Source organism: Anser brachyrhynchus (assembly GCF_964034855.1).
Source record: "Anser brachyrhynchus genome assembly, chromosome: Z".
NCBI lineage: Eukaryota > Metazoa > Chordata > Aves > Anseriformes > Anatidae > Anser > Anser brachyrhynchus.
In genome coordinates, this window is record NC_137697.1 from 70,001,879 (window position 1) to 70,027,943 (window position 26,065).

Sequence of the window (26,065 nt, forward strand, 5' to 3'; positions counted from 1 at the left end):
CCAGACCCCTCACCAGCTTTGTTGCCTTTCTCTGGACTCTCTCGAGCACCTCCATGTCCTTCCTGTAGCGAGGGGCCCAAAACTGAACACAGTACTCGAGGTGCGGCCTCACCAGAGCAGAGTACAGGGGGACAATCACCTCCCTAGACCTGCTGGCCACACTGCTTCTTATGCAAGCCAGGATGCTGTTGGCCTTGGCCACCTGAGCACACTGCTGGCTCATATTCAGCCGACTATCAACCAGTATATAATAACCACTATATAATGTGTTGCCTTTCAGCTTACCATAGCTGCACACCAGGAGATTGGGCTGCCCTGAGTTTCTTTTCTGGTCTGTAGCCAAGTATTTGAAAACTCATGTAAGAAATTGATTAATTCTGCTATCTGCTGAATGGATACAGCTCCCTATGTGTTGGACTGGAGGAACAGGGAATAGATTAAAGTAAGATGTTACTACCTTCTTGTGATCCGTGCATTAGAAATGGTCCAACTGCTCCAGCTACGTTAGTGCTCACATCAACCCTGTGTTTCTTTTGTAGGCAAAGACGACGATGGATTTTGGGGGATAATATGTTGGACTGAGATGAGAGAAGCAGCCTGCTGCTACTTGTGCTCCCAGCACCGTCGATGGAATTGTTCACAGGAAACCCACTCACTAGCTTGTGAAGACTCAGGCTCTACATTTTCATTTCAGTACCTTGCCTTGGAAAAAGGCTCTTGTTTTCTGACTCAGCTTTGTCCTTGATTTTGGGATAAAATGGGAAACTTTTTTTTCCTGGAGACAACCTGGAGATGCAGTAACTGGGACATGTCTCTTGAACAAGCAGCACAACATCTCAAGGTGGCTGATGGAAATGATTTTAAACATGGAGCCTGTAGAGGAGTCGTGGTTGAGTGACGAGCTTACTTCAGCATGCCAAACCGAACAGGGCCTCTGCCAAATGCTTGCAGATTTGGGAGAAACCCGTTCTTTCCAACAAAGCTGCAGCAACATGCCACCCTCTGGTACCCACTCAGAAGGAGTAATTCTCCTCACTGCATAGGCCAACAGGGGAAGATGCCTTGCATTTCATGTCCTCAGGAGGGATGCTAAGTCCCAGAGAGCGGCACATTTCTATGTGTGAACCCAACCCTTCAGCAGCTACTTTGCCTATAGAGAACTGAACGTAGGGGGAGAAGAAGAAGGGAGGAAGGGTGGCAGAAAAGGAGGTAAGTAAGAGCTGAAGCAGACAGAAGGGCTCTGTTTGTGAGTGTAAAAGAAGTGCAGTGGGTTTGCAGCTGCGCTGTGCTCCCCTGGAAGGTAGGCACCGGGAAAGGCAGCAGTTCCTTTCTTACCATCAGGATAGGACAACACACCACTGGTGGAGTCGGACCAACTCCTGTCATTTTCCTAAATCTACTGTAGCAAAGCTTGTCTCTACGTTTTTTTTTTTTTTTTCCATCTCCATCTCCTTTCCTTCTCATCCAAGGAATAATTGCACAAACCTCCGGAGAACTGCACACCCATTTCATCTTTGCTCCTCTCGCTCTTTTCGTGGCCCCCATGTTCCTGTCAATGCCACTGTTCGTCATTTCCTCCCTGCTATAATTATAATCAGAATTTTCTGAGGGAAGATTGGTGATTACTGGCTCGAAAGCCATTAGTAAGTTAGCAGCAAGTATCCTGCTGCTTGTCTGTCCCTCTTGAGGAGGCCCTTGTACCTTTGTGTGCAAAGACAGGTGGCTAGCTGCTGCTCCTGGGGGGCGACATGGTCTGCAAACAGTGGCACCAAGACCAAGAACAAGGACCCAGGACATGTATTGCATTGACAAATGAAAGATGTTAGCATTTATTGAGCAGAAACTCTTCCTGAGATGCAAATATCATTGCCCCTGTAACAGTAGGATCAGAGATCTTTAAGCTTTTGCATCAGGACCAAGTCTTGAGACTCCTGCTCTGAGGGGAGAGCTATTTATCCTTTGGAACTATTTCTGGGTTGATAGAGTGGTTTCTTTAACTGGGCTCATATAAGACAAATTCTACCAGCTATAAAAAGCTTAAAAAAATGCAGCTATGAAACCCAAGAATGTAGTTTTTCTCCCACCAGGAGTATATCACAAGCCACTCTGAGCACGGATGTCAACAGCTCCTTTGTTACATTCCTCCCAGAGGTCTCAAAGCTGGGAAAAGTCAGAAGCACCAGCTTCCTCCTTGAAGTTATGCAAGAGCCTTTGAGATGTCGCTCTTAGAGGCCTCGTTCTGCAAACTGTTTATTCCCAGGAACATTAATTCCTTACAATGAGGTCAACCGGGGGTTTCCTTAAAACATCTGAGCCATCGCTGGCAGGGCCGGGGGAGATGTGGCTCCAGGACCTCTGTCCTGGGCAGGCACTGGAGATGCAGCATGACCCGAGACATAAATCAGAGCTTTTAGTGCCAGGGGAAGTCTATGTTTGACTCCAAAGATAAACGATCTCTTTCAGATAATTTCCAAAGCCGGGATGGCCATCTCCAAGCCCTGCTAAGCTCATTAGGGAAATATTTGGTTTATCTTCCAGCAGGAAAATATTACACATTCACCAGTGAGTTATATACATAAAAGATGAACTCCAGGGGTTTTCCTCTGTACATTTCAGACCGCTGCTGCTGTATGTGCTGCATGTGATAGCAAAATTATGCAGATAGACCCTGTGATTTCTACCAGAGACCAACTTTGAGACTTCCCCCCCCAAAACATACATTTCAAACCAACTTTATTGATTAGAAAATAATCATAAAACATTAATTTTCAGTTGCTTCATAAATGAAAATATATAATGAGATTTTCTTAATTTTTCTGTGTTTAGGAAGTTTACTTACACGTAGCTGGAGGCTTCTTCATGAGGGAGATGTATTGACAATACAGATAGTGGGGTTAGTGATAGGTGTGAGGAAGCAGAAGGGCTTTAAGATAGTTTATACTGTATTTAAGAATAGTTTATCGTGTAAGTTGCCAAAATCAAGAAAAGTTTTTGCACAGGTATTGTGTGAAGAAGCTGTCTAGCATCTGCTAGTGCACCAATCACACTTCCAAGTCTTGCTTCTGACCCTATGTCCCAGGTCTCAAAAATAGAAACAAACCAACGGAGCTACTGCAAAGGAAGGGTATTTTGTTCATCAGCTGTATCAAGCTTCCTCCACTGGTTTAGCTTTGCAAATAATTTCCAGCAATCAGTCAAAAGACAAGTCTGTGGAATATTTTCTTCTGTTTTCCAGATGTTCACAGTCAACCTAACACTTGAATCTACCCACCTCCTTTTCTCTTGTTAAGTTTTGTTGCCTGGGGGTGTCTGAACTTTTTGTTGGTTAAAGGGCTCATCAGAAGAGACAGTGGATGCACACATCTCCTAGCAATCATTTCATCTCCATATTCTACACAGAGATACTGATAGCATCCCAAGAGCGATGAAATAATTTTAATTCCTTTAATAAGAACAGACATCTCACATCTGTTCTGCCTATTTTAATAACTATCTATTAACAAACATTATCTATTAAAATTCATTTTTTCAAAGAAAAAATTGTCAGAATTTATCCTAAAGTTCCATTCAATAAACGATCTTTTCAAATGATCAATAAACATCCATTCAAGAACATGTCACATCTTTCACAGGATTTAGATGCTTGGGGACCTCAAATCTCACCTTCCAAAACAATGGCCAGGTAAAACCTCTGCCTCAGTGCAGATGAAGGCACAAGCACATATTTGTTTCCAAAGGACTTCACTGTTGCAGGAAATTACGGCTCTCCAGCTGCTTGTTACCACCTTTTTGCCAGCAGCTACAATGTTCTGCTGTAATGTTCCTGCTCTGAAGTGTCTGCTTCAGTGCACAATCAGCCACATTGGTATAAATGGAGAAAAATGGGCTTTCTGCTCCATCAGCTGTGGGACCTCTACGTGGTCCAGCAGCTGGGTATTGTGTCCTACTGAGGGCTGCAGCTGGGTCCAGAACCTCTGCTACTACTCACTTTAGTGGCATTTGCATAGCAAGATTCATACATAAGATGGTAATGAAAAGGGTGATCCTAATCCAATCCTGATATCTATTTGTGTTCAGCCAAGGATATCATTGGCCTTGCCAACTTTGTATAAGCATTTTATCCATTTTTGCTCCAGTTACAAGTATCTTAAAAGTCTGCATTATTTTTTTTTAATTTTTATTATTTTAAGTAACTTTTCTAAAGTGCAGTGTGAGCACATCCTATATGATCTGTAACCAATATTTAAGAAATATTGTAGTCTCTTGTATGGTACACATATATGTTACTGTGCATGGCATGGCTTTCACAAGGGTGTATATGAAAAAGATATTGTATAGTCTTGCCATTCCTCCCCCTTCATCATCCCTTTGAAACCTTTGAGCAGTATATTGAAGTAACCCATGTGACGATGACAGAATAACAAGTGAGCTGATAGGTTCTTAGTCCCTGTTTCTTGCAGAAGCCAGTGCCCTCCTGAGAGGAGCCAGTGACCACAAGCTGAGACGATCTGCCTAAGAAAACACAGCCTTAGAGGCAGAGGTGCTTCAGGCACTCAGGTTCTGGCTAGCCAAAGTGAAGCTAAGATCGATGTATGTTTGCATATTTAATTCATATGCACACCATAAAATGGTATATTTTCTATTTTTAATGAATACTGCAGATTTAAAACAATTGATATTTACTATAACTCAGTCCCAGTCTAACCAGGAAAACTGCACTAGAAAGGGACAGTTTAAAATGTGCAATGCCACTAGTATACAACACACCAGAAAATACTGTGTTTCTATACCACATGGAAAAACCATTTGTGGCTGGCTACCTCTTCACCAGATCTCATGGACTTAATTCAGCAGATATTAGGCTACTTTTACAGACTGTTTTACTTTCAATGTCCTTCCTGGGGAGACTTGCTAAAGCAGACGAGTAAAACAAACAGGCTTGAGGGTGGCATGCAATACAGAAACCCAGTTCTGTGCATCATTGCCTTGTCCTTGTACTGTGGGAACATTGTCTCTGTGGCCATCTGATAAGAAGGATGGACAATGAAGATCTATTAATTAGTCATCACACAGTATGACGGAAGTGGCGGTCATGGTAGGAATTAAAAATTAACTGTTTTAAGCTATTCCACAAGCCATATTTGCACTTCACATTGTCACATCACATTGCACTTCACATTGATATTGTCACATATCAATCAGAATTAAAGAAATGTTTAAAAAAATATTTTGTCTAATTCAAATAAAAGGCTTTTATTTTTCAGATAACATCTTTTATTTTTATTTTTGAAAAGATGTTTCAGAATCTTTGAAATCCTGTAGAGTGAGAGGAGTGCTACCACTCTTTCACCATACCTAATCATCAGACCACACATTTTAGTCCAAGGGTGCAAATAAATAGTACAGCCTTTTCCCACAGCTGTGCAGAATAATAAAAGGAGCTGCAAAGAATAATTCATTCACTTCCATATAGCTTCTGAGAAAGGACAAATAGCAGCCATTTTTCCCATCCGAGCAGAAAACTTTGTCTTCTGTATATTCTCTACAGAATAATCTTCCTTCTTCACTTTCTGGTAGATGACTTGGCTATTTGAGAATGCCAAATAAAGATTTTCTTGTGGTGGCTTCTAAAGCCCGGTCACCCAGCTGTGAATGGCAGTGACCTAACAGGAACAACACGAAAAGGAACAACACCAACCAGTCAAATTCACTCAACTGCACATTATTTGTTGCATCCTCTCCTGCTCCACAGTGCCTCAGTCTCCAGCATGGACCAGAGCTGCAAGTGCAGCCGAAATATCTCCTGGGCACCAGGTCCCAGCGTGTGCACAGAGACAGCTTGTCACCGCCACATGCCATTGTGACAGCCCCAGAGCTCTGCGACACCTCTGTGCCCAGCACTTCTAACTTGGCAAAACTCTTTGATGTCTGCAGAAATGCTATGTGAGGAATGACGGCACATACTAATATTTGTGAATGGGTGGCTGGAAAAGGTTGCTGATGGTAGGAGTCCTCAGCCAAGAGTCAGTCTGAGTTAGTCAAGCTCTCACATTGGCTCTGTGAGGGCTTTTACTGATGAGGGTTATATACAGGGAATTTTGGATAACTGCTGCATGCTTTCTACAGGGAATATATATATTCCTACAGGGAATTTTGGATAACTGCTCACCCTGGCTCTGTGCTGCTAGTCAGCCTGCAGAATAGAGGTGTTGCTAAAGGCTTTTTTAGACTATCCCTTGAGTACTGCCAAGGCAGGTGAGCAGCCAGTCACCTTGCACCCCGTTGATGGATAACTCATAAGAACTATCTAGGTTCTTATGGAGATTTAAATCTGGTGGAGATTTAAATGACAGGTGTTCCACTCTTTTTAATAGGTAGAGAAAGCCGTAAGACATTTGTAGGTCTGGAATAAATGCCTACACAAGAGGGTGTGCCCAAAGGTCCCCAAATGCTGTGAAGCTCACCTTGCAATGCCATCCACCCACCACCTTGATACTACAGGCCTAACATCGCCTGACTGGTGGGGAAGAGCACTGAGGATGGCAATACTAATCTGACACTAAAGTGTCAGATAACACCTCCCTCTCTTGTTCAAAACAGAGACGTCTCAGCTTATTTGACCTTTGATGGGTATGGGAAAATTCAGATCTGAGCCCTTCTGGCTCATCTTCTTACCTATGCTTGTCTTGGGTGTACCCAAATGCCACAGTTTCTGCCTCTCTCTGCTCTGCCAATGCAGCACAGATTGCAGTGCCTGGCTAATCTTACAGGCAGGTGATAGCACTGTGATTGACAGGACTGCTTTGAAACATTATGTGGTTGAAAGTTGACTCCATCTTTCCATTCCATCACTCTGTATTTCAGCAGTGCCCAGAGTACCCTTAAAAATGCTGGTTACCACATGCAGGACACTGCAGATAACAGCAGCTGTGCAGCTATCCAAAATTCCCTGGAGAAAGCATGCTGCACTTTCCCAGAACCCCATTAAACTGCATGATGAAACAGGCCTTGCAAAGCATGAAGAGAATTTACACCATTTTTTTTTTTCATTCTGTATTTATGTAGGAGAGATACCCCCTCCATGGGACATAGGAAAGTGCGTGGTCATTTTATTCATCTCCCCTCCTGGATGTGCAGGTGTCAGAGGGTGCTGTCACGGCTGCAAAGTTAGGAACCCTTCCTACATCAAAACCTGCACTGATTACAGCAGAGCTGGGGGTGTCTCACGGGGAAGGACCACTTGCCCTTACCCAGGACAGGGATCATTCTCCCTGCACCAGGTGCGAGTGGTGTTTGCTGTTCTGGGTTAACTCTGTGCATACACAAAGCTGTCTTATTTGTTGTAGGAAACCGTTGTTTTTACAGTTCTTCTGTATTGCTGGTGCATCCCTGCAGAGCCCCGCAAAGGGTGCTGTTTGCAATGTGGTACAAAACAGCTGTTTTCCAAGCCAGAGTGCAAGCAAGGTCATACTTCGTTACACTAGATCAATACTTCAAGAGGAAATTGTGCATTCGACCTGCTACGAGATGATAGATTGGAGCAAGGAGCAGAGTGCAGATGTATTAGCCTTGCAGGGCACTATTCATTTTCAAAACAGAGTTCTTGTCACAACTTACTTGATGGGAAAGAGAAAGGAGTTGTATAAGAAACTTTCCGAATTATTCTGGGGCAATAATGAAGCATATCTACACTACGTGGTGCTGTTTGCACTACAGTTATACCAAGATGCCCTGGAAGAAGAGTCAAAGTTTAGGATTCTGTTATATCATCCACCAAATGTCCATGTGGAGACATGCAGCAGTGTTTGCATGTATGTAACCTCCCCTTCTCCTCTGCAGGTTTGCTAGTTAAAGTCTTGAATGTCACTGTGGGCTATACACAGGAGGACTATCAAGCTGCATTACAGCTAGCTCTGTTTTGCCAGCTCTTGTGATGTTATAGTGAGTTTCACAACATCCCCTGTTTTTCTTAAAACCTCAGCTATATACTATGTGACTACTTGGGAATCTCAGTTTTCATATAAAAGAGAAAGTTATGAGTCCTTGTGAATACAAGGAAAAGGTGGAGGTATGATCCAAGTGCTGAAAAGGAATAAAAAAATAGTACATAAAATGTCATAGTTTTCCTTATTACCTGTATTTTACAAGCCAGATCTCCACCTCATTATGGACTCAACATTAAATCATGTTCTTCTTCATTAGCCTGGAGGACGAGCATCCCCCTTACTGTGGTGCCAGCTCCCCCAGGTAGCTGCGATGCTACGAATCCACAGCTCCAGCTGGGTACCTCAGCGTGCATCAAGCAGCCGAAGACAGATCGTTTCCATTGGATGACAGCTTATTTTCTAAATTGGTAATATCTTTGCCACCAACTTGAGCTGATGTCAGTAACACATTGTCATCAGGAAACAAGGCTGATAAGTTTAAGGCAATAGAGCTGCCAAGGAAGTGACTAAATGCAAATTAAAGCTTAACGCTTGCTCAGATCTATATGGTTTTTGCTTTAAAATGTACATAGCCTTCCTACAAATCCTTTAATCAGCTAACTGTCTAAAGGTCAGAAAGATAGTGCTTCCTGCATGGGCCCCCTTTCCTTCTCACTTTCTATAGCCAGGATCTGCTTTAAGGAGTATTTATGATTTTAACAGTGAGCTTGCCAAGAATTCCCTCTGGAATAATTTACTGTAAAGTGTGATGCAAAAAAAAAGATTTAGCTGGTAATTACAGTGGATGGTTCTCATCTACAGTGCATCTTGTAGCTGTTTCTTCAGAACCAGAGTGGTCCAAAGAGACTGGATTGCAGGAAAGGAAATTTAATAGCACATAGTACAAGAAGAATATATCTTATCTACCCTTTTTGAAAGGAAAAATGAAAGGCAGAGTCAGTTTCAAATGGTGATATGAGAAATGTGAAGGTTCGGTTCGGTCTGAAAAATGATTTGGGAAAACATCTGAAATTCAGTCATGACTTTTGCATGGGCAGACATCAAACTGGACAAGGAAAAGAGAGGCCTGGGTGGAACGTAAGGATTTGTATAATTATGACTTTCTTTTCCCCTAGGTTTCTAAAATGCTTTCCTATAGAGTGGCAAACAGATGGGATCCACCCACGAGTAGTTTATCATAGACACACTCACTATATTTAGAGATATATTATGAAAATATAACCCACTGCACACAGGAACGATACAGGGGGACCACAACAGAGACTGTATTTTCAGGGGTGCATTTTTTACTGAAACCCTTCCTTGCTGCATGCTGAGTCCTGCAAATCTGGCCAAGGGTTTGCTTCCCAGAGAAAAACTGCAAGGAAGGCTGGTGGTGGGAGAAGAAAAGAAACGTGACAAGCAATAATGAGTGATAGTAAAAATGTGTAAGTACAAGCATGCTGAAGATGAGACAGCAGTTGGACAAGCTCATCAGTTCTTATCAAGGACACAGAGAAAACATTTCAAGAGAGAGACAGCATGGTGCTAACAATGGATTTTTCCATAGTAAAGTAACTTTTGGCCAGTTTTTGTTGATACTCAAGGGATTCCAACACTGCATCAGGTTGCCACCCAAGTACAACAGCTCTGGTACATTTGAACCATCAGGCAATACTTGCAAGAGATGGCTTTGCTTGTCCCCAGGATGGTCAGTCACTGTGCTGGAACACAGATTGGGCTTATTATATTACGAAATTTAAAGAGATGCCAACATCAGAAGCAAAGAAGTAAACTGAAACAATTTGACCAAGTCAGTTTGATAACGAAACAAAACACAAGGGAGGTGACCATGAGTTCGGTCACGGACACAGATAGTTTAACTTCTGACGCTTCTTGCTGATAGGCGAAGTAGAAGTGAAAATTTAAGTCCGCATCTTCTTGTTGAAAAGTTTCAGAACACGTTTCTAAACAAATTGCTAATGGGCTAGCGTGTCTTGTCCCATTCAGTGAGAACATCAGTAATAGTTCTATCTCCCATTTACAAGGAAGCCTCTATACCAGGAAGGGATACGGAAAGAAATCCTCTTTTTTTCTGATACATCTTACATAGCTTTAGCCAAGACAGAGTCTTCTGTAAAGATCTTTCCTGAAGTGCTGTGCTGAAAAATTGGGATTCAGATATGAGACACATAATAAAAAAAAAAAAAAGATGCCTTTACCATGGTGCCTCAGATTGCTTGCTGTGAGGATCCATCTTTGTTGAGCAACTAGCTGGCTGAGAGTCCTGATAATTGGCAGTAGTGGAGAAGGCTCTCTTCCTTCCAAGAGGCATACTAGGAAACTGGCACCAACCCTTTCACCTTTTTGGCTTTCCTCTCTGAATCTTAATGGCTCTAAGAAACTCAGAATTTCCCACCACCTGTCCAAGATCACAGCTTGAAAGGCAGAGACAAAAATGATCCATTCCACTGCTAGGGTTTTGAAAATACATGCCACAGCTATGTGATTTGTAATGTCTTGGACAGAACAGCTCTGTACAGCTAAAAATATTTCCATCTCTGCTTCTCTTTCCTGAAGCCATTCTATACTCACAGCATAAATGATTTCTTTCTGAGGGCTAATAGCTGCCCAGTGGCAGTATTTTCGGATCAGCCTGTGACATAAAGAAGGAGAGAGATACTAAGACAAGTGCATAGGTACAGTTACTGCAGAGAAGGAAGCACAACCTCTTTATTCCCTAGGGCATGCTAGACAGTGAAGGGACATTCTTCTTTTGCTTCCAGGACTAGAAATAAAGAAGTGTGAGTTATTCACAGGGGCAGTGCTGCAATACATATCCTGTGTGTTTGCCTGCTGTCTTCTAGACTCTTTCTGTCCCTTGCTGCAAAGATATTAACAAAGCCTGCTCCTTTACCCTGCAGATTAGGCCAGGACATCCATAACAGTGACAGGGGAGTCATATGAGCAAAAAGGAGACCCTTCAAGTCATCAGGGCTGGATCCAAAAGGAAACCAGTGACTTAATTGATTGCAGACATTGTAGCCACAGAATATACACAGCCACACTGAGAGCCAGCATTGCAGCACATGTGGAAACAAGAAGGCTGTAATTTTCATTGATGTCAGCTAACCGACATGCATGAAAACTCCCCAGAAGAAGCTCTGCAGAAGGTCTTGGTGGCAAGGCGTATGGAGGTGGTGGAGATTCTGAGCCACCAGAGCATCCTGCAGGGAAGAAGGCAGTCAAGGCAAGACCCCTGAGAGATCTCTTGAAGTCCCTCTGTGCCTGTAGCAGGAGCAGTTCAGTGGTCTGTGGATTTCAGTGTGTGAGCCTTTGATCAGCTAATGTGCTCATGAACTGTGGGGTTCGGTGTGTAGCCTGCTAATGTGACAGTCAAATGACGTTACTCACTGCATGTCCATCGGAAAATGATTTCACCTCTCTGCACATTTCTAGTCTCTCACTGGTCTCTGCTCTGTTGGGTGATGGTGTTGTGCATGCATTTGCTGGTGGGTTAGTACAATGGGGCATAGGCTTCTGCTGGCACTGCTCTAATGACAGCAATGATCAATAGGGATTCTTCTTCTCCACTGCCAAAATGGAAAGAAAACCACCCTGAAACCACTCAGAACATGCTTAATGGCACTTCCTTTGCCTCTCTTGGAGCATCAAGTTTCATTGGCTGCTGGAGACAGAGTGATAAAGGTCTGGGAAACACTTATATCTCATTTCCCACTTTCAAAACATCACAGACATGAGGTACAGGGTTTCCACATCAATGCTGTGCAACAGTAACTATCACAATTCACATTTTATAGGGAAGGCTGGGAATGCAAGTTAAGTGGGATTAGCAATTCTACAGGATGATTTAGGGACTAAACCAGAGCTGAATCTATAGGTTTGTTCTCCCCCTACACAAACACTTTTTTTTTTTTAATTATTTATTCATATTTTTTCATCACCAATGCTGTGATCTCCAATGTCATGTCCTGGATTCCTAACTACTGAGCAGATTTGGTTTCTGTCCTTCTTCCTTTTAACTATGTTCCATGGGACAAAAATAAATAAAATACTGATAGATTGAATTTTAAAAACACAAAGACTAATAATGCAATCAGCTTTTAAAAGAGCAAGTAGGTGCGATTTTCCCCTGTCATGAAGTGGGTGCTGTTTTTTGATTTGCCAGTTGTGAAACTGGTTATCTGCTCAGGAAAAAGCTTGATTTCTCCCTACAAGACGATGTAGATCTCTTCAGGCTAATGCATTTCAATGAACACCTGATTTGCCACAATGTAGACTTGTTTTGGATGTCTCACAGATGCAAAAGCCAGATGCGCTGAAGTTTCACAATTTCTTTTACTTCAATAGAAGAGGTATTTTGGCTATGTGAAGCATTACAAATCAATGTATTTTCTGAAAAAAAAATGCAGGATTTTAAAATGTCTTATACTGAGCATCCAGATTTAGTGAATACTTTTGATAATTTTTGGTCTTAATCATTATGTGTCAGGAAAAAGAGATGGGGAGGTAGCAAGTCCTCATCAGAAAAACTGAAAAAAAAATTAAAAAAATTAAAGTTTGTGGCATTAAAAAAAAAAAAGTGTTGGATATAACCCATGAAATATGTAAAATTCTGTAGGCAAACCATGGGCTTCAGATGGTGTATATTTGGAAGAAAATGTCTGAACTGGGACACTAAGAAAAAATAATGAACAACCGCATAAGCCCCTTTCTGAAACAGAAGTTGAGGCTTCATGCTGAGTTTACTGAGCAAGGCTCTTTGGCATGTACTTCTGAGTCAGATGGGGAGCTAATGGATGCCATACACCACAGCACTGCGCAGAGGCAGCTGTGCTCATCTTAACTGCTCCGTGCTGAACTCAGAGCAAGCTACCAGCTTGCTTCTATTACCTTTGATATCTGTTGAACATCCATCTCAATAAACACCTGATTAGCTGTAATGAGGACTTGTTTTGGATACCTTGCAAACCAAAAGCCACATGTGCATCTCTGTGCAGATGTATATACTTCAGTAGATGATGTAGACATACTCTAAAGGATCCTAGTTATCCTTTCAATGCCTTTTAGCCAAGGAAAATATTTCCAATATTTTGTAGATGGAATGCATTTATGGTAACCTTTGAAAGACAATAGAGCTTGAATTTCTGAATGTCATTTACACAGTCATTTTTCAGAAAACTATGTATTTCACATTATATAACCCCAATGTAGTCTCTTTTAAAAATTATTATTATCGTTTTTTAGAAAGCAAAAATAGTCTACAGAGGAGTTCAGCTGTGAAATCACAGGCCAAAGTGATTTCAACAGTTTAAATCTCAGGAGGTAACATCTCCCACAACACAATAAAAGGTCGTCACTAGCTTTGCCACCTTTGCATTTTAGTAAGTACCTGATATCTGCAATTCTGGATCACACTTGCACATGAAAACATGTAATGCTTTAACCTTTGCACAAGTAAACCAATTATTTATTGCTCATGGCTTAAGGGGTTTATTATGTTAAAAAATAGTTATTAAAAATAAAAACTGTTTGAAGTGCAGTATATTAATAATACCAAGTCAAGAGTGAAAGATATCTCTGACCAGTTTCTTAAATATGGTATTCACTCCCTTAAAACACAGAAATAGAGAAAGATAAATCTGTAAGGCTGTGCTATATTCTGAGCACCTGCTACCCTACCTCAAAGCAGGCTGAAAAGTGTCCTGCATATATAGGTCACCATTCAGCCACATAGAAATAGTCTTCCTGAAGCAGAGTTTTCTAGGGCCTTTGACAATTCTTTATGCCTAATTCCTCTTCCAGATCCCAAGTACTTCTAAAGGATCTACTCCAAAGCTCCAGCACAAAATTTCACACTTGTTTGTAAAGGCAACTCAACAACAAGCTAGGTTGGACAAAGAGAAAAAATGGTAAAATTTCTGCCATCACTCTTTTATGCTAGTTGGTGGCAGGTCTTACTCCCTTTGATTTTAAGCAAAAGCATTAGGGAAATTTCATCTTGTTCAGCCTTCACAGTTTCACACCTCCCAGGATCAACAGAGAAACCACAAACAGGATTTCCCTGAAACTGAAAATACGTCCATCCCTACCTCCCCCACTCCCCTTGCTGAGCACATAAAAGAATGGGAAGGTTATTCTAGCAAATACAATTCATCTGTACTGCTGATAAAAGTACATGACAAGTGGCTAAGTGTGCAACTCTCACGTTTTGAGTAATGTTGAAATCAATTTTCTTTATTTATCCTGAACCTTGTAATTGGTCACCTGGGAAAATCTGACCTAGACCTGTGATCTGGCTCATATCTGGTGCTTTATATACTGATAGTACTACACAGGAGTCAGAAAAAGCACAAATACTTGTGGGGATCATATGGTTCAGTTCCTGCTCACCATTGAAACCAGCAGAAAAATTCCTATTAACCTGATAGGGAGCAGGAGAAGGTCCTACTGCAGGAGAGGAGTGCAGGGAATGGTGGTTCAAATCAGTCAGAGGAGGTAATACTAAGAACATGGATATGATAATGTTACCCAACATATTTGGACTCCAGTGAGTGACTACCCACGCACTTTATGCTGCTAAAAACACAAAGTAAACCACCCAAGCTTCAGACTTCTTTCACTGTGGCTGGATTAAATTGTTCTCCTGGGTCTCCAGGCATGCATATCTCAGCTGCCAAGTCTCAGGGAAGCATTGTGTTTGGCATCGCAAGCAAACTGACTGGTTGCAGAAGAACCCTTGATATGTAAGCTACTTATTACCGGGTGACTGAACAGCATCTGAGAGCAAGCAAAAACACTGGTGATCCATCCTAGGAGGAACATGGAGAGCTTCTTCTACCCTTAAACAGTATCAGCTAAATCTGAGTATTTTCTTCACTAGGCCAGACAGCTCTGACTTCTGTCTTTCCTCAAATCTTCTTTTCATAGAATCACAGAATCACAGAATGGCTTGGCTTGGAAGGGACATTAAAGGTCATTGGGTTCCAAGTCCATGCCATGGGCAGGCTTATCCTAGGCTTCTGATAATTCCTGGCACTCTGGGACTCTTTTTTATTCAGCACATATCTTTCTTGAAGACTAACATCCAGAACTGGTCTGACCAGAGCACAGGTCCATGTGCCTAACAGACAGCGATCTTATTTATACCAACCACCAGCCTGTTTGCCTTTTCCACGATGTGGAGACTGCTGATTAATGTTCACCAGATGATCCACTATACTCCTCTCATCCTTTCTCCAGTACTGCTACTCAACAACTGGTTAGTACCAGCTGTTGAGAGTCCTCATTTATTTTAAAGGCTGGGCACTGTTTTGTACAAGCTTCCACTGCGACAACCAGTTGCCAGTACGTATTTTCTTGCTTTCATTTCCAGCCACATTCACACCTGTTAGTTTCACCCAGACAGAGATGTGACCGACACAACAAAGCTGCTGAGAAGCCATTTCTACTTTCCTGCTTACACCTGCCCAGCTCAGGCTGCCACCTGCAGCCAGGATGGGCACAAGCTGTGCTCGTGTAGCTTCTTGCTTGGCGACTTCATCTGTGTCACAGCAGCTCGGGGCCACAAATAGCTTGATGTCACTTCTGTCCTGTAGCACACGGATGGCACCGAGTTAAAACATTTTCCCATCCATGCAGACAGCATCAGTAAGCAGAGCCACCTATCCTTTTGGGTCTTACAGCCTTACAGCCAGCCACATCTGTTGCACGGTCAGTGTTATCCACATCAGCACAAACAAAATTATTTCACCAAGTGGTCAAGGGGCACGTGTTTTCAAAGGAACAGAGACGAGATTATTGTTGTTCTCTTACGTCTCTAAGAGGCTGTAGTTTGCCACACAACACCACAGGCCAACGCCAAGCAGAAACTGGAGCTGTCAGTACTCTGACCACCAAAATACCAGTCTTGTTTGCTTACACTTGCTTTTCAGGACTGCTTTCGAGGGCTGCGTGTCTTCAGGCAAGGAAGGATGGTGCAGCACTCTCCCTAGAGAAAGCCACCAGATGCAGAGGGGAATTCATCCAAATGCCCTGAGAATTCTGGCAGAGTTTTAGCAGGAAACTCCTACCAGCCCTCCCAGTTCAGCAGTGCTGCCCATCCCCTCCTTCTCAGCAGTGGAATAATCTTTAAAAGAAACCTAGCCTCCTTTATTATATATTTTTTTACTCTATTAAATGACTGAAAAAAAATCATCATTAATGTCAGAGTTATCTAGATTGGAAACTATTGATTCTGGATCTCCTCTGTGGGACATTCAGCCCTGTGAATTGCCGAGTATCTCACAGAGGAGGAGCTCTGCACTGTTCAGTGTTGCATCAGTCTCATCAAACCAACATCATAAGCAATGTCACACATGATAAGAATGAAAAGAGTTGCAAAACTCTTAAATTTCAGTATTTTTCTTGTTCTGGAGATAGGAAACTGACAACAAAAAGCACGAAAACTGTGAATAGTTCTCTGTTTCACAGATGAGTTTCAGACATCTTATATGCATTTCAGTCTAAATTTTCTGCTTTTTGAAACTTCACCAACATAAAGTGTGAATTTGACACAAGGAACTGATATCTCTCAGTGTTTTACTAATAGAAGAACACTATCCTTAGATGTTCAGACTGTTTTTCATTTCATTTTTTAAAAACTAGAGGTTTTTTTTGTTGTTTTTGTTTTTGTTTTTTTTTTTTTTTTTGGCCTGGCTGGCTAGAAGTTACTTCCTTAACCAAAACAATTTGCTGAGTTCTCCAGGATGCTGGGGTGAGCTTATGTACATTCCTCATTCAACATTTATCCCTAACACAAGGGGCAGTTGTAAAGACGGCATCTTAACATGCCAGAAAATGAATCAGCCTTCTGCTGGAGCCTATTTGTCTTAAGTGCAGCAAGTCCTTACATATGCTTATGCTTAAGAACAAATACATGATTAACACCCGAGCTTTAATTTTTATGTCAACGTAGGTAGGAATTCAATGTAGATAAGGGTTGAACTCTGCTATGCTGCAGCTATTGCAAATTTAGTGACATCTTGGATGCCAAATGCTTGTGTTGTCCTCCAAACCAGGAAACCACTGGATGAGTAGGGACTATATAAGGATACCAGTGGGAGTTCTCCCCAGGACCTGACACCCGGTGCAGTGCAGACCCCCTACCATGACAGCCTGACAGACGCCCCCCTGTGCTGCAGTCTGGCTGGGAAGTGGGGTGTGACACTGCCCTGGGCCAGCTCTGCTCTACTGCTAACTTCTACGTGTAATTTGCAGCCTCTTAGCAGGCCTCCCAGCGCTGCTTATAACTCGGGGGGGGTGGGGAGGGGTGTGGGGGGGTGGGGGGTGGGGGGGTGTGGGGTGGGGGGGTGGGGGGAAAAGAGTATGACTGAGCACAGCCCCTAACAACAATGGCATCCCCAAGAGGCTGGAAAGTACCTTTTACTTAGCCCTCTTCTTGTAGGGAGGCGCTTTTTCAAACATGAGCACTCCTGGCTGCAAACCCACCTTTACTGTCCCAAATCTTCAGCTGATTGTTGTTTGTGGATCCTGACCACTGCAGATGGTGCTCCCCCGAGCATCTCATACTGGAACCATCAGCGTGCTGCCTGTGTCAGCAACCAGAGCTTTGTGCCGTCTGGGAAGGGCAGCAGCCCACAGATGAGAGCAGGTCCCTCTCCTTCCAAAAAGAGATCCCTAACCCACATTGATTGATTGCCGTTTTGTTTTTTCATTTTTTTTTTCTTTTTCTTTTTTCACAGAGAACATTTGTTTTTCCTGGCAAAGAGGAACAAAGCTGTATACGCCTCCAGCGCCTAACCTTGCAGCAAGTCGGCTAAGTAACAAAAAGCATCTGTGTGTCGAGAGCTGCACGGGTCTGGTGTGCCATTGCCAGAAGTCCATACCCATGTCACTGCCACTGGACTTGTCGGGTAATATTAACCCTTGGAAGCATGAGATTGCATTCATGGCTCGGGGGAGCACCATCTTCAGTGGTCAGGATCCACAAACAACAATCAGCTGAAGATTTGGGACAGTAGGTGGGTTTGCAGCCAGGAGTGGTCATGTTTCAAAAAGCGCCTCCCTACAAGAAGAGGGCTAAGTAAAAGGTACTTTGCATTCATGGCTCTGTTGGTTTTGCTGGTGGAACAGGCAAAAAAATCCTTTGCCCATGTTTCCTTTTCCCCAGTGGTAAACAAATGCATGGGTGTCTTTGTGAAGTTCCTTGGGACCTGCTCAGAAAGAGGCTCAGAAGCTACGTGTTACTCCTGTGAGTGCTCAGAAGTTACTAAACATGCTAGGGCTGGTGCTTTCCTGAGTAAATGCTGCAGAGCAGCATCTGCCTGGATTTTGCAAGGATTCAGTCAACATAAGATTACATTTTATTCTGCACATGAATAAAACAGACTTCTGTGAAGCTGGTAAGGAGTTAGATACAAGGGGTGAATCCCGGAAGAGCAAGAGTGCTTGAGGAGAAACTGAGCACCACTGTGCACCCTATCACAGACACATCCCTCTGTCATCACATCGCCTCAGAACAGCAAGAAAATGACAGTGTCTCATTTGTAAGCATCTACTCCACTGTCACTATGGCGTGCGGCATCTCTCCATAAAGCTGTATTCCAGGATAGGACTGATCAATAGTTCCAAAAATGTAAATCTTTCACAGCTATTGTACTATAACAAGTTTACACTCCTCCCTCCAAAAAAAAAAAAAAAAAAAAATCATGAAAAGTTCTCAACCGTTTTTGATTTCTTCTGCAAAATATTGTTTGAGTGGCACAAAATGAAAACCAGCATCTCAGCTCCATGTATGTGCTCAAGAGATGTTGGTGATGTGTTAAGGGCTAGGAATGTGCTGTGGAAACAATTCTAAATTTAAACAGTTGAGTTTGGGTGAGTCTGGAGACAGTCTAGAAATTTCTCAAGAGCAAGCTGGTTTCTGGTTTCTGTTTGTTCCCAGTTTTCACTGATACCTTGACAGCAACATTTTTTTTTCATCCTATTTCCTCTTCTCTTGCTGTCATGTAAACATTCCTAAAGCAACAATATAGATAAAACCCGAGACAATATTTTTACTTTTCAGACATAGAAACTTCAGCTTTTGGCTTCGAATAGGCAAAGGCCATAGCATTTCCAACACTGTATGTGATTTCCCAGTGTTTTGTGTGCTCCAGAAGTCAAGACAAGGTGCAACTGTGCTTGCATGGGTTTCTCCGTGGAAGGTCTCCCATGAAGCTGACTCATGATGCTGCTGCAATCCAGGGTAGGGCTGCAGGTTTGTGTGCAGGGAAACCTTGCTTCAACCTTTACAGCAAATGCAAACTTAACGCTTCCTCTCCCATAGCTGAACTCCACTGAGATTCGCAGGAACATCACAGGTTCATACTGTGCTCACAACATAGATCTCCTTTAGATTAAGTTTGTGATAATATCTACTTTATGCTTACTATACCAGTTCCTGGAAATATTTGCAACAGGATACAGCTTCCAGACAATTTCCTAACACCACCAGGTCTTCCTCTCTATACTCAAGAATCTGTCAAGGTCTCTCCAGTCCTCATGATTTTTCAGCTGAGAATTTAAAATTCATGTGTATTCCTCAACGGAGAACAAGTACAGATAAAGGAACATTTTCTATTTCAGATACTCAGATGTTGGACTGCTGAAGAACAAGATGGCAGAGGAACAGTTATGATTAATCAGTGCAGAAAATACCATTGTGAACAGCACAACAAGGGACTAATAAGAATGGGGAAAAATGGATTAAACTTCATAGCAGCAATATTCAAATAAGATTCATTATACTTTGTTAAGAGGACTCTCTTTAGCACCAACACTCTGGAAAGCACATAAAAGAATGTGTTGATGTGGGTACATAGGATGGCTGCCCTGGGTCAGGTCACCTGGCCATTCTCTCAGACAGTGCCTAAAACAGAAAACTTCAGGACCACGACAAATCAGTGTAAAACAAATCCACTAGTCTGTCAACCTCCAATAGTTTGCAAATCAGAAATTACTCCTGTCTAATTTCTTCACAGATTTCAATTTCATGAGTATGCCTGGGTTCTCATCAAGCCCTGGTGCACTCTGAGCATCCACCACCTCCCGGAGAGAGGAGCTCTACACCTTAACAACTCCTTTTGGGAAGAAGATCTCTCTGGGTTTGGTTTTTCCGCAACTGCTACTCTCCTTAGACACCAGCTAATTCTTGTGCCAAAAAGTGTGAGTAGTGTGTTCTCTTCCTTTCCCTCTGTAATACTGATGATCTTATAGACATCTGCATATCCTTCTCACTCATGTGTTTTCCAAGCAGACAAGTCCTAACCTAGTTAACTTTTCATATGTTTTTCTATAGACTTCAGGTCTGAAAACAACTGAATTCAAACAGACTTGATCGTGTGCATAATTTAAGTCCAAAAACTTCACTTCCTAGATGGAGATGCAGGAAAGCAGCTTATTAAGTGATCTTAGCAATAATAAACTGCTGATTAAATGATTTTGTCATGTTTTTCCATTCAGTCACCAACACCAGGAATTGTAATTTTCATGAATGATGGTCTCTGGCGTGACTTATAAAAATTTTGGAGAAGTGTTGCAGTGAAATGATCTTAGGCACAAGATCTACGAGTCATGAGGTTTAGTTTTGTGGGTCAATCGACAGTATGTGAGTGGGGAAAAAAGTGATATTTTTTATTCTGCCAAAAAATTTGCTCAAATTCGTTGATGTCATATAATGCTCACTGCAGTTGCTAAGTGTGCAACCCAGAAATGTGGAATGCCTCATTTATCTGTGATTGTGATACCAGAACTATACTGATACTATCTTTCCAAAATATCATTGGCATTACTACTCCCAAAGAGCCGTTGAAAAAGTGGTGCAGATTTTTATGTAAACATACACACACCTGCCTCCATTTTGGAAGGACGTGCCCTCGGTGTTAGTTTAATTGGTGTGAAGCCAATCTCCTCTGCAGAACTAAGACCCCTTCTCATTCCCATTGAATTGTCTCTCACAGAAACTTCCAGTCCCTCTGGGAAGGCAGCACCACAGTGCTGGCCCCGTGCTCCCTGCACTGGGATGCACAGTCCTGTATTGGCCTGTCTGAACACCAGCTGCGTGCAGGTGTGAAGGACTTCATTGAAAGGAGGACTCCATTTTCCAAATAATCCCACTTACTCTGCAGGACTGCTGTGTCTTCATCATTTACTCCTCTTCCACTCTGTGCATTATCAGCACATAACCAATTTTGACTTTGCATTTACATCAGAGCACTGGTAGACAACACCTTCAGGCTGTGAAAACTGGGTTCCTATAAAGCCCTCTCCTGCCTTTGCCCCCAAGGTACAGGTCTCCTCATCAGCAGTCACCCTCATTAGCAACAACTTTTTGAGACCTGTCAGTTAGCCAGTCCTTAATCCATCTAAGGTATGCCCCACTGATCCCAGAGAGTGCTATTTTTAAACAACACAGTACTGCAGTACAGATGGCATTTAAGTAATGCTAGATCCAGCTCAGAACTGGATCTTACAAACATGCAATTGCATGGAGAAAGCAAGAACGGTCTTCTCTGACAAGATTTGTCTTTGACATGGCTACCTGAATGTCAGTGATCGCTTTTCTTTAATATTTCACTGTTTCTCACTGGTAAGTGGTGAGCACCGTTACTGGTGGTTTTGATTGCTAAGAAACCCATACATTTCAGTAGTTTTCCCCTTGCGTTTGTAGTCTGGGCACATCCTTAGCCTGAACACCTCCTCCAGCTCCTGTGCTGGTTGTTGCTGTGCCGGAAGTTTTCTTCTTAGTGCCGTGTCCCAGTGATTTCCTTTAATTCACCTGATACAGGGTGAGGCGTCCTGCATCGTACGTACATTCGTACCTCAGACGCACTGATCCATACTCAGTGCCTTCACTTGCCAGCTTTACGAGTGCTATCCAAGCTATGGAAGACATTTACATTTTGTCAATGCCTGCCTATATTTAGATCACTGTCTGGTGGTGATATCTGCAGTCACAGTGAATGGGGCCACCTAACAAACTGTTGAGCCATGCAGTTTATTTCTCTGAAATGTGGTTAAATTCACACAGCTCACCTGTCCCCTGGCCACTGAGCTGCTCCCTCGGGGACCAGTTGCATTCCAAACTTCTGAGCAGCTTACAGCAGGCATATTTTCAAAGCCACAAAAATGTTTCCTTTTTCACCCCAAATTTCACCCGCACGTGCAATGTCATTAGCAACATGCATATATAAAGCCTCCTTCTTTTCCTTGCTTTTTCTTTTACAGAACCACACTTTCTGCTTTTTGTTTAGCAGTTTCTTGTCCTGATAACCCATAGCACCCAAGTTCTCCACAGTCTTGCATGCATCCCCACCAGGCAAGGGCAAAATCCATTATTCACGGTCTACAGGTGGAAAATATGCCACAGAGAGGTTAAGTGCTCACTGCTGGCAAAACAGGTGACTGACTCATGTTCACCAAGGTTTAGATTAATGACAGGTAGACCCCTTTTTTCCTCTTCCCATGACACTTGTTTCCGTACCAGACAGGTGTACAACTAAAACCATGATCCGTGTGAATCATTAATGAAGAATGAAATCAAACTTGTAAAAAGCATTCTGATGCAAGTGTTCATGTTTGGATGTTGTTTTCCTTAAGTATTCAGTGGTGTGCACTTACAATTTACCCTGCTTTTCCTCCCAACAAACTCATTTGCCATGGTAATTATGAAAGCAAACACAAACATACAGACAACAATGTACAGAAGTTCCAGCCACCGGGGATGGGAGTTTTCTTTCTGTATGCCTAGCAGCCATCACAGAGCACTTTCATAAGATTTTGCCCACCAGAGTGAGATACTGCAGCTTGTTTAGTACATTTTTTCCATTGATAACCTTAAAGGGAACATCAATCTGAACTGAAATGCCATCTTTCTCTTTTTCTAAAGAAAATCTATGCAGCTTTTGATGATTGACCTTATTTTTGCCAACTAACGGCAGAAGAAAAATATCTAAATTGTGTCATGTGACATCCTGGTGGACCAAAGCTTACATTAGAAATAAACATCTTTGTGCTCTGATAAACATCTGCAACTGTCCAGGCACAGGCGAAAAAGTCACCTCAGAAGCTTGTATGGACAACCTGCTGCTCTGCAGAGTGTGCAAGCCAAACAGCCACACCATTGACCCACACTCAGATTAAAACAAGGATGAACACTTTTGATGCTGAAGTTGGATTCTTTCAGTCTAATTCATCACATACATTACTGTACCATGTTTTACTTGTAGCTAGCCTAGCAGGCAATACAGACATAGAAACCATAAAGGAAATATATAGAGAAAATGCAGATCCAGGTTCTCAAGGCCTCCTTTCACAGCAGCATAAGCCTACTCTAGGAGGCTACAATACACCAGATAATAATTTTATATTCATAATGGCCTCATTGGTGCTAAATGCAAAGCACCAGGAAGCAGACCATCTGACTTATTCTGCTGAAAGGCTGAAGGACATCTTGTGGAATAGAAATGGGTGTTGCTTGGCTTTCTGCTACATAGCAGGCAGAAGAAGCAGCAGTAATGTAAGCCTTTATTTTATTTTATATTTTATTTATTTTATTTTATTTTATTTTATTTTATTTATTTTATTTTAATTTGACAGAAGTTTTCCAGAGCTATGCATAGCACCAATATCTTAGGCAGTTCTGCAGCATGGTTCTCCCATATTTATTGCAGCAGGAGTCCCAAACCAGAGGCAGTGGTGAAGGTTAGCTTCAGGTGAACAGCCCTAGTGTTTCTACTTGGGGACCTGGCAATGCCTACACCAACATAAAACTTTGAAACAGCTTAAAAAATGCATCTACTTTCTGCTTCTTGACAATTAAATGCTTATAGTATTCCCCCTCCCCTCCCAACTACCACCATATCACATGATACCATCTGATGTTTTTTCAGGGAAAATATTTCAGAGAGAAAAAAAAAAAAGAAAACACAACAGTTTGTTTTACATCTGGTTATTCTAGACCTCCACGGGCCGTCTGGCAGAAGAGTGGACATAAGGAAAACGGTGTGGAGCAGCACCAGTGGCAGCAGCAGCAGCAGCCATGCCTCTAACTACAAAGGACGCCCATGATCTCCACGGGCTGCAGCAGCAGCTCAGAGCATCTGTTGATATTTGGAGGGGGGCTCAGGGCTGTGCTCTCAGCTGCGGACCTCCTGTGGTCCCTCTGGGGACCGGGTGCTGTGGCAGGGGGGTGTCAAGGCAGCCGCGTGGGGCTGGCAGAGCCACGCCGGGCTGCTCATGCGGCGCGCCGGTAGATGAGCTGGCAGTTTCTGTGTGCCAAGGGGGATGTGGTTTTACCAACACCCGGGCCTGATCCCCACCCCTCCCCGGGCATCCCTGCCCATGGTCTGCGGCGGCAGAGACAGTGCCTCTCTAGGAATTGCAGCATGAAATGTGAAAATAAAAGTTTTGATTAAAATGGGGCAAAATGCTGCCTAGACCTCACCCCCGGCAGGATGCAAGTTGGCAGAGAATTTGCCTGGAAGCGTGTGCTGAGCTGACAGCTTAACTAGTGCATCAGTTAATTACATGATTCTGATAATGTGCTGTTTGTATTCGATTGTGTTAAAAACTAGTAATATCAGCATCGCTGCCTGCAGTAAAAGCCGCCCTGCAGCAGATCCTTTTTGTTTAACTTCTCAATCAGCTCAGCTAACGCTCCCACCGCGTGAAAATATCCTTCTCGGCAGAGCACTGATTTTCTCCCGCAACCTCCCCTCCTCCCCACTTATTCCCTCTTTTCTTCTCCACCATCAATCTTACAAGTGTGCCACTGTGTATTCGCATTTCTCTTTCTGCACGTGTCAGCTCTGCGCACTTCACCAGAGCCCCCTTCCCCAGCCAAATCCTGCAAAGCAGGCTTTAACCACTCGCCTCCCGAAAGGGGAGCTCCACGCACAACTTGGCGCCTGAAGGCTCCCCAGCCACACTGCGGGAACGTTCCCCCAGTCGCGGACAAAAGAGCAAGTAAAACGAAGCTGACTTACTGCTATGGCTTGGAGCCTTTCCTTGTGCAACTCTGCTTCCGCCATCCTGGAGAAAAGGACACAGGAGGAGAGAGAGGGGAGGCAGGAGGAAAAAAAACCAAAACCAAAACCAAAAAAAAAACCCACACTGACAAAACAAAACCAAAAAAAAAAAAAACCAAAACCAAAACCAAAGCAGAGCGTGCACTGCAGTCACCCGGGGGAACTGGAGTAATTGCGAAGAAAGCTGAGCTCCCGTGTAGTAGCCAGCCACTTTTGGAGGCACTGCAGGCTGGCTCACGGCAGGATCATTTCAGTCGCTGGACCAGCGCCTGCCTTGCTGCCTGCCTCCCAGCTGTATTGCTAACTGCATTTCATTGCAGCTTCTGTGTGCTGTTGCTGTCACACAAGCCATGTATGCACTCTCCCAGCAGCTGAGCGCAGGGATGGCTCGCATGGCTATAATTTTTTGCCTTGACGTCTCAGCTCATTTGCTCCTCCTATGGAGCACTGGGTCACGACAGGAGCTCAACATCCACGGCGTGCACAGTAATCCAAACCTGTGTGACTGCAGCAGGGGAGCAGGCAGCATCCCTGCTGTCCAGCAGGGCTGGATGCAGAGGGGAGCACGGAGGAGAAGCAGAGAGGGAAGAAGCACGGCTGCTAGCGAGTGCTGCAGTCACACAGCATGCTGTAAATGCTGCTGCAGGGCAGCCTGCGAGAGCAGTCGTGAAGAGCAGATGCAGGGGGGGAAGGTGTCTGTGCATTGGACACCAAAGCTCTGCTTTGGCATCCAGCACTACGAGGTGACAGAGCTGCACGAGGGAGATGCTTGGCTGGGGACCTAGGGCATGCAGCAGTAAGGAGGGGAGCAGGAGGGGAAGGAAAGGGAGACTGGAACCAGCACCATGAGGGCACCCTTTGGATTTAGCTATGGCACCAGTTCTGCATGTTTCAGCTGGCAGCCTCTGTGATTTTTGCATGGTCTCCCACCCTCCTTATTTTCTCATAGATGCTGAAGATGCCGCCTCTCTCCCAGCCCCACCCCGCTGGGTGCTGCAGCGCAGGTGAGCACAGCAGAGGTGCCCTGGCAGAGGGGCTGGTGGGGGCTGT

At 43.4% G+C, this 26,065-nt stretch overlaps 1 protein-coding gene across 9 annotated transcripts in view; it reads right to left on the minus strand.

The window, feature by feature from the left end:
- PALM2AKAP2 (PALM2 and AKAP2 fusion) overlaps positions 1–25,420 on the minus strand; it is a 257,742-nt gene extending 232,322 nt beyond the window's left edge. For 3 of the 9 annotated variants that reach the window (XM_080573329.1, XM_080573330.1, XM_080573328.1), the window contains exon 1: positions 24,974–25,417. In XM_080573329.1, the coding sequence (XP_080429455.1) occupies positions 24,974–25,018 (45 nt within the window). In that variant the 5' untranslated portion in view covers positions 25,019–25,417. Of the gene's footprint in view, positions 1–24,973 lie in introns of all 9 variants that reach the window. The other 6 variants (XM_080573326.1, XM_080573321.1, XM_080573327.1 and 3 more) reach the window with 5 other exon arrangements.
- Between the last annotated feature and the right edge of the window lie 645 nt (positions 25,421–26,065).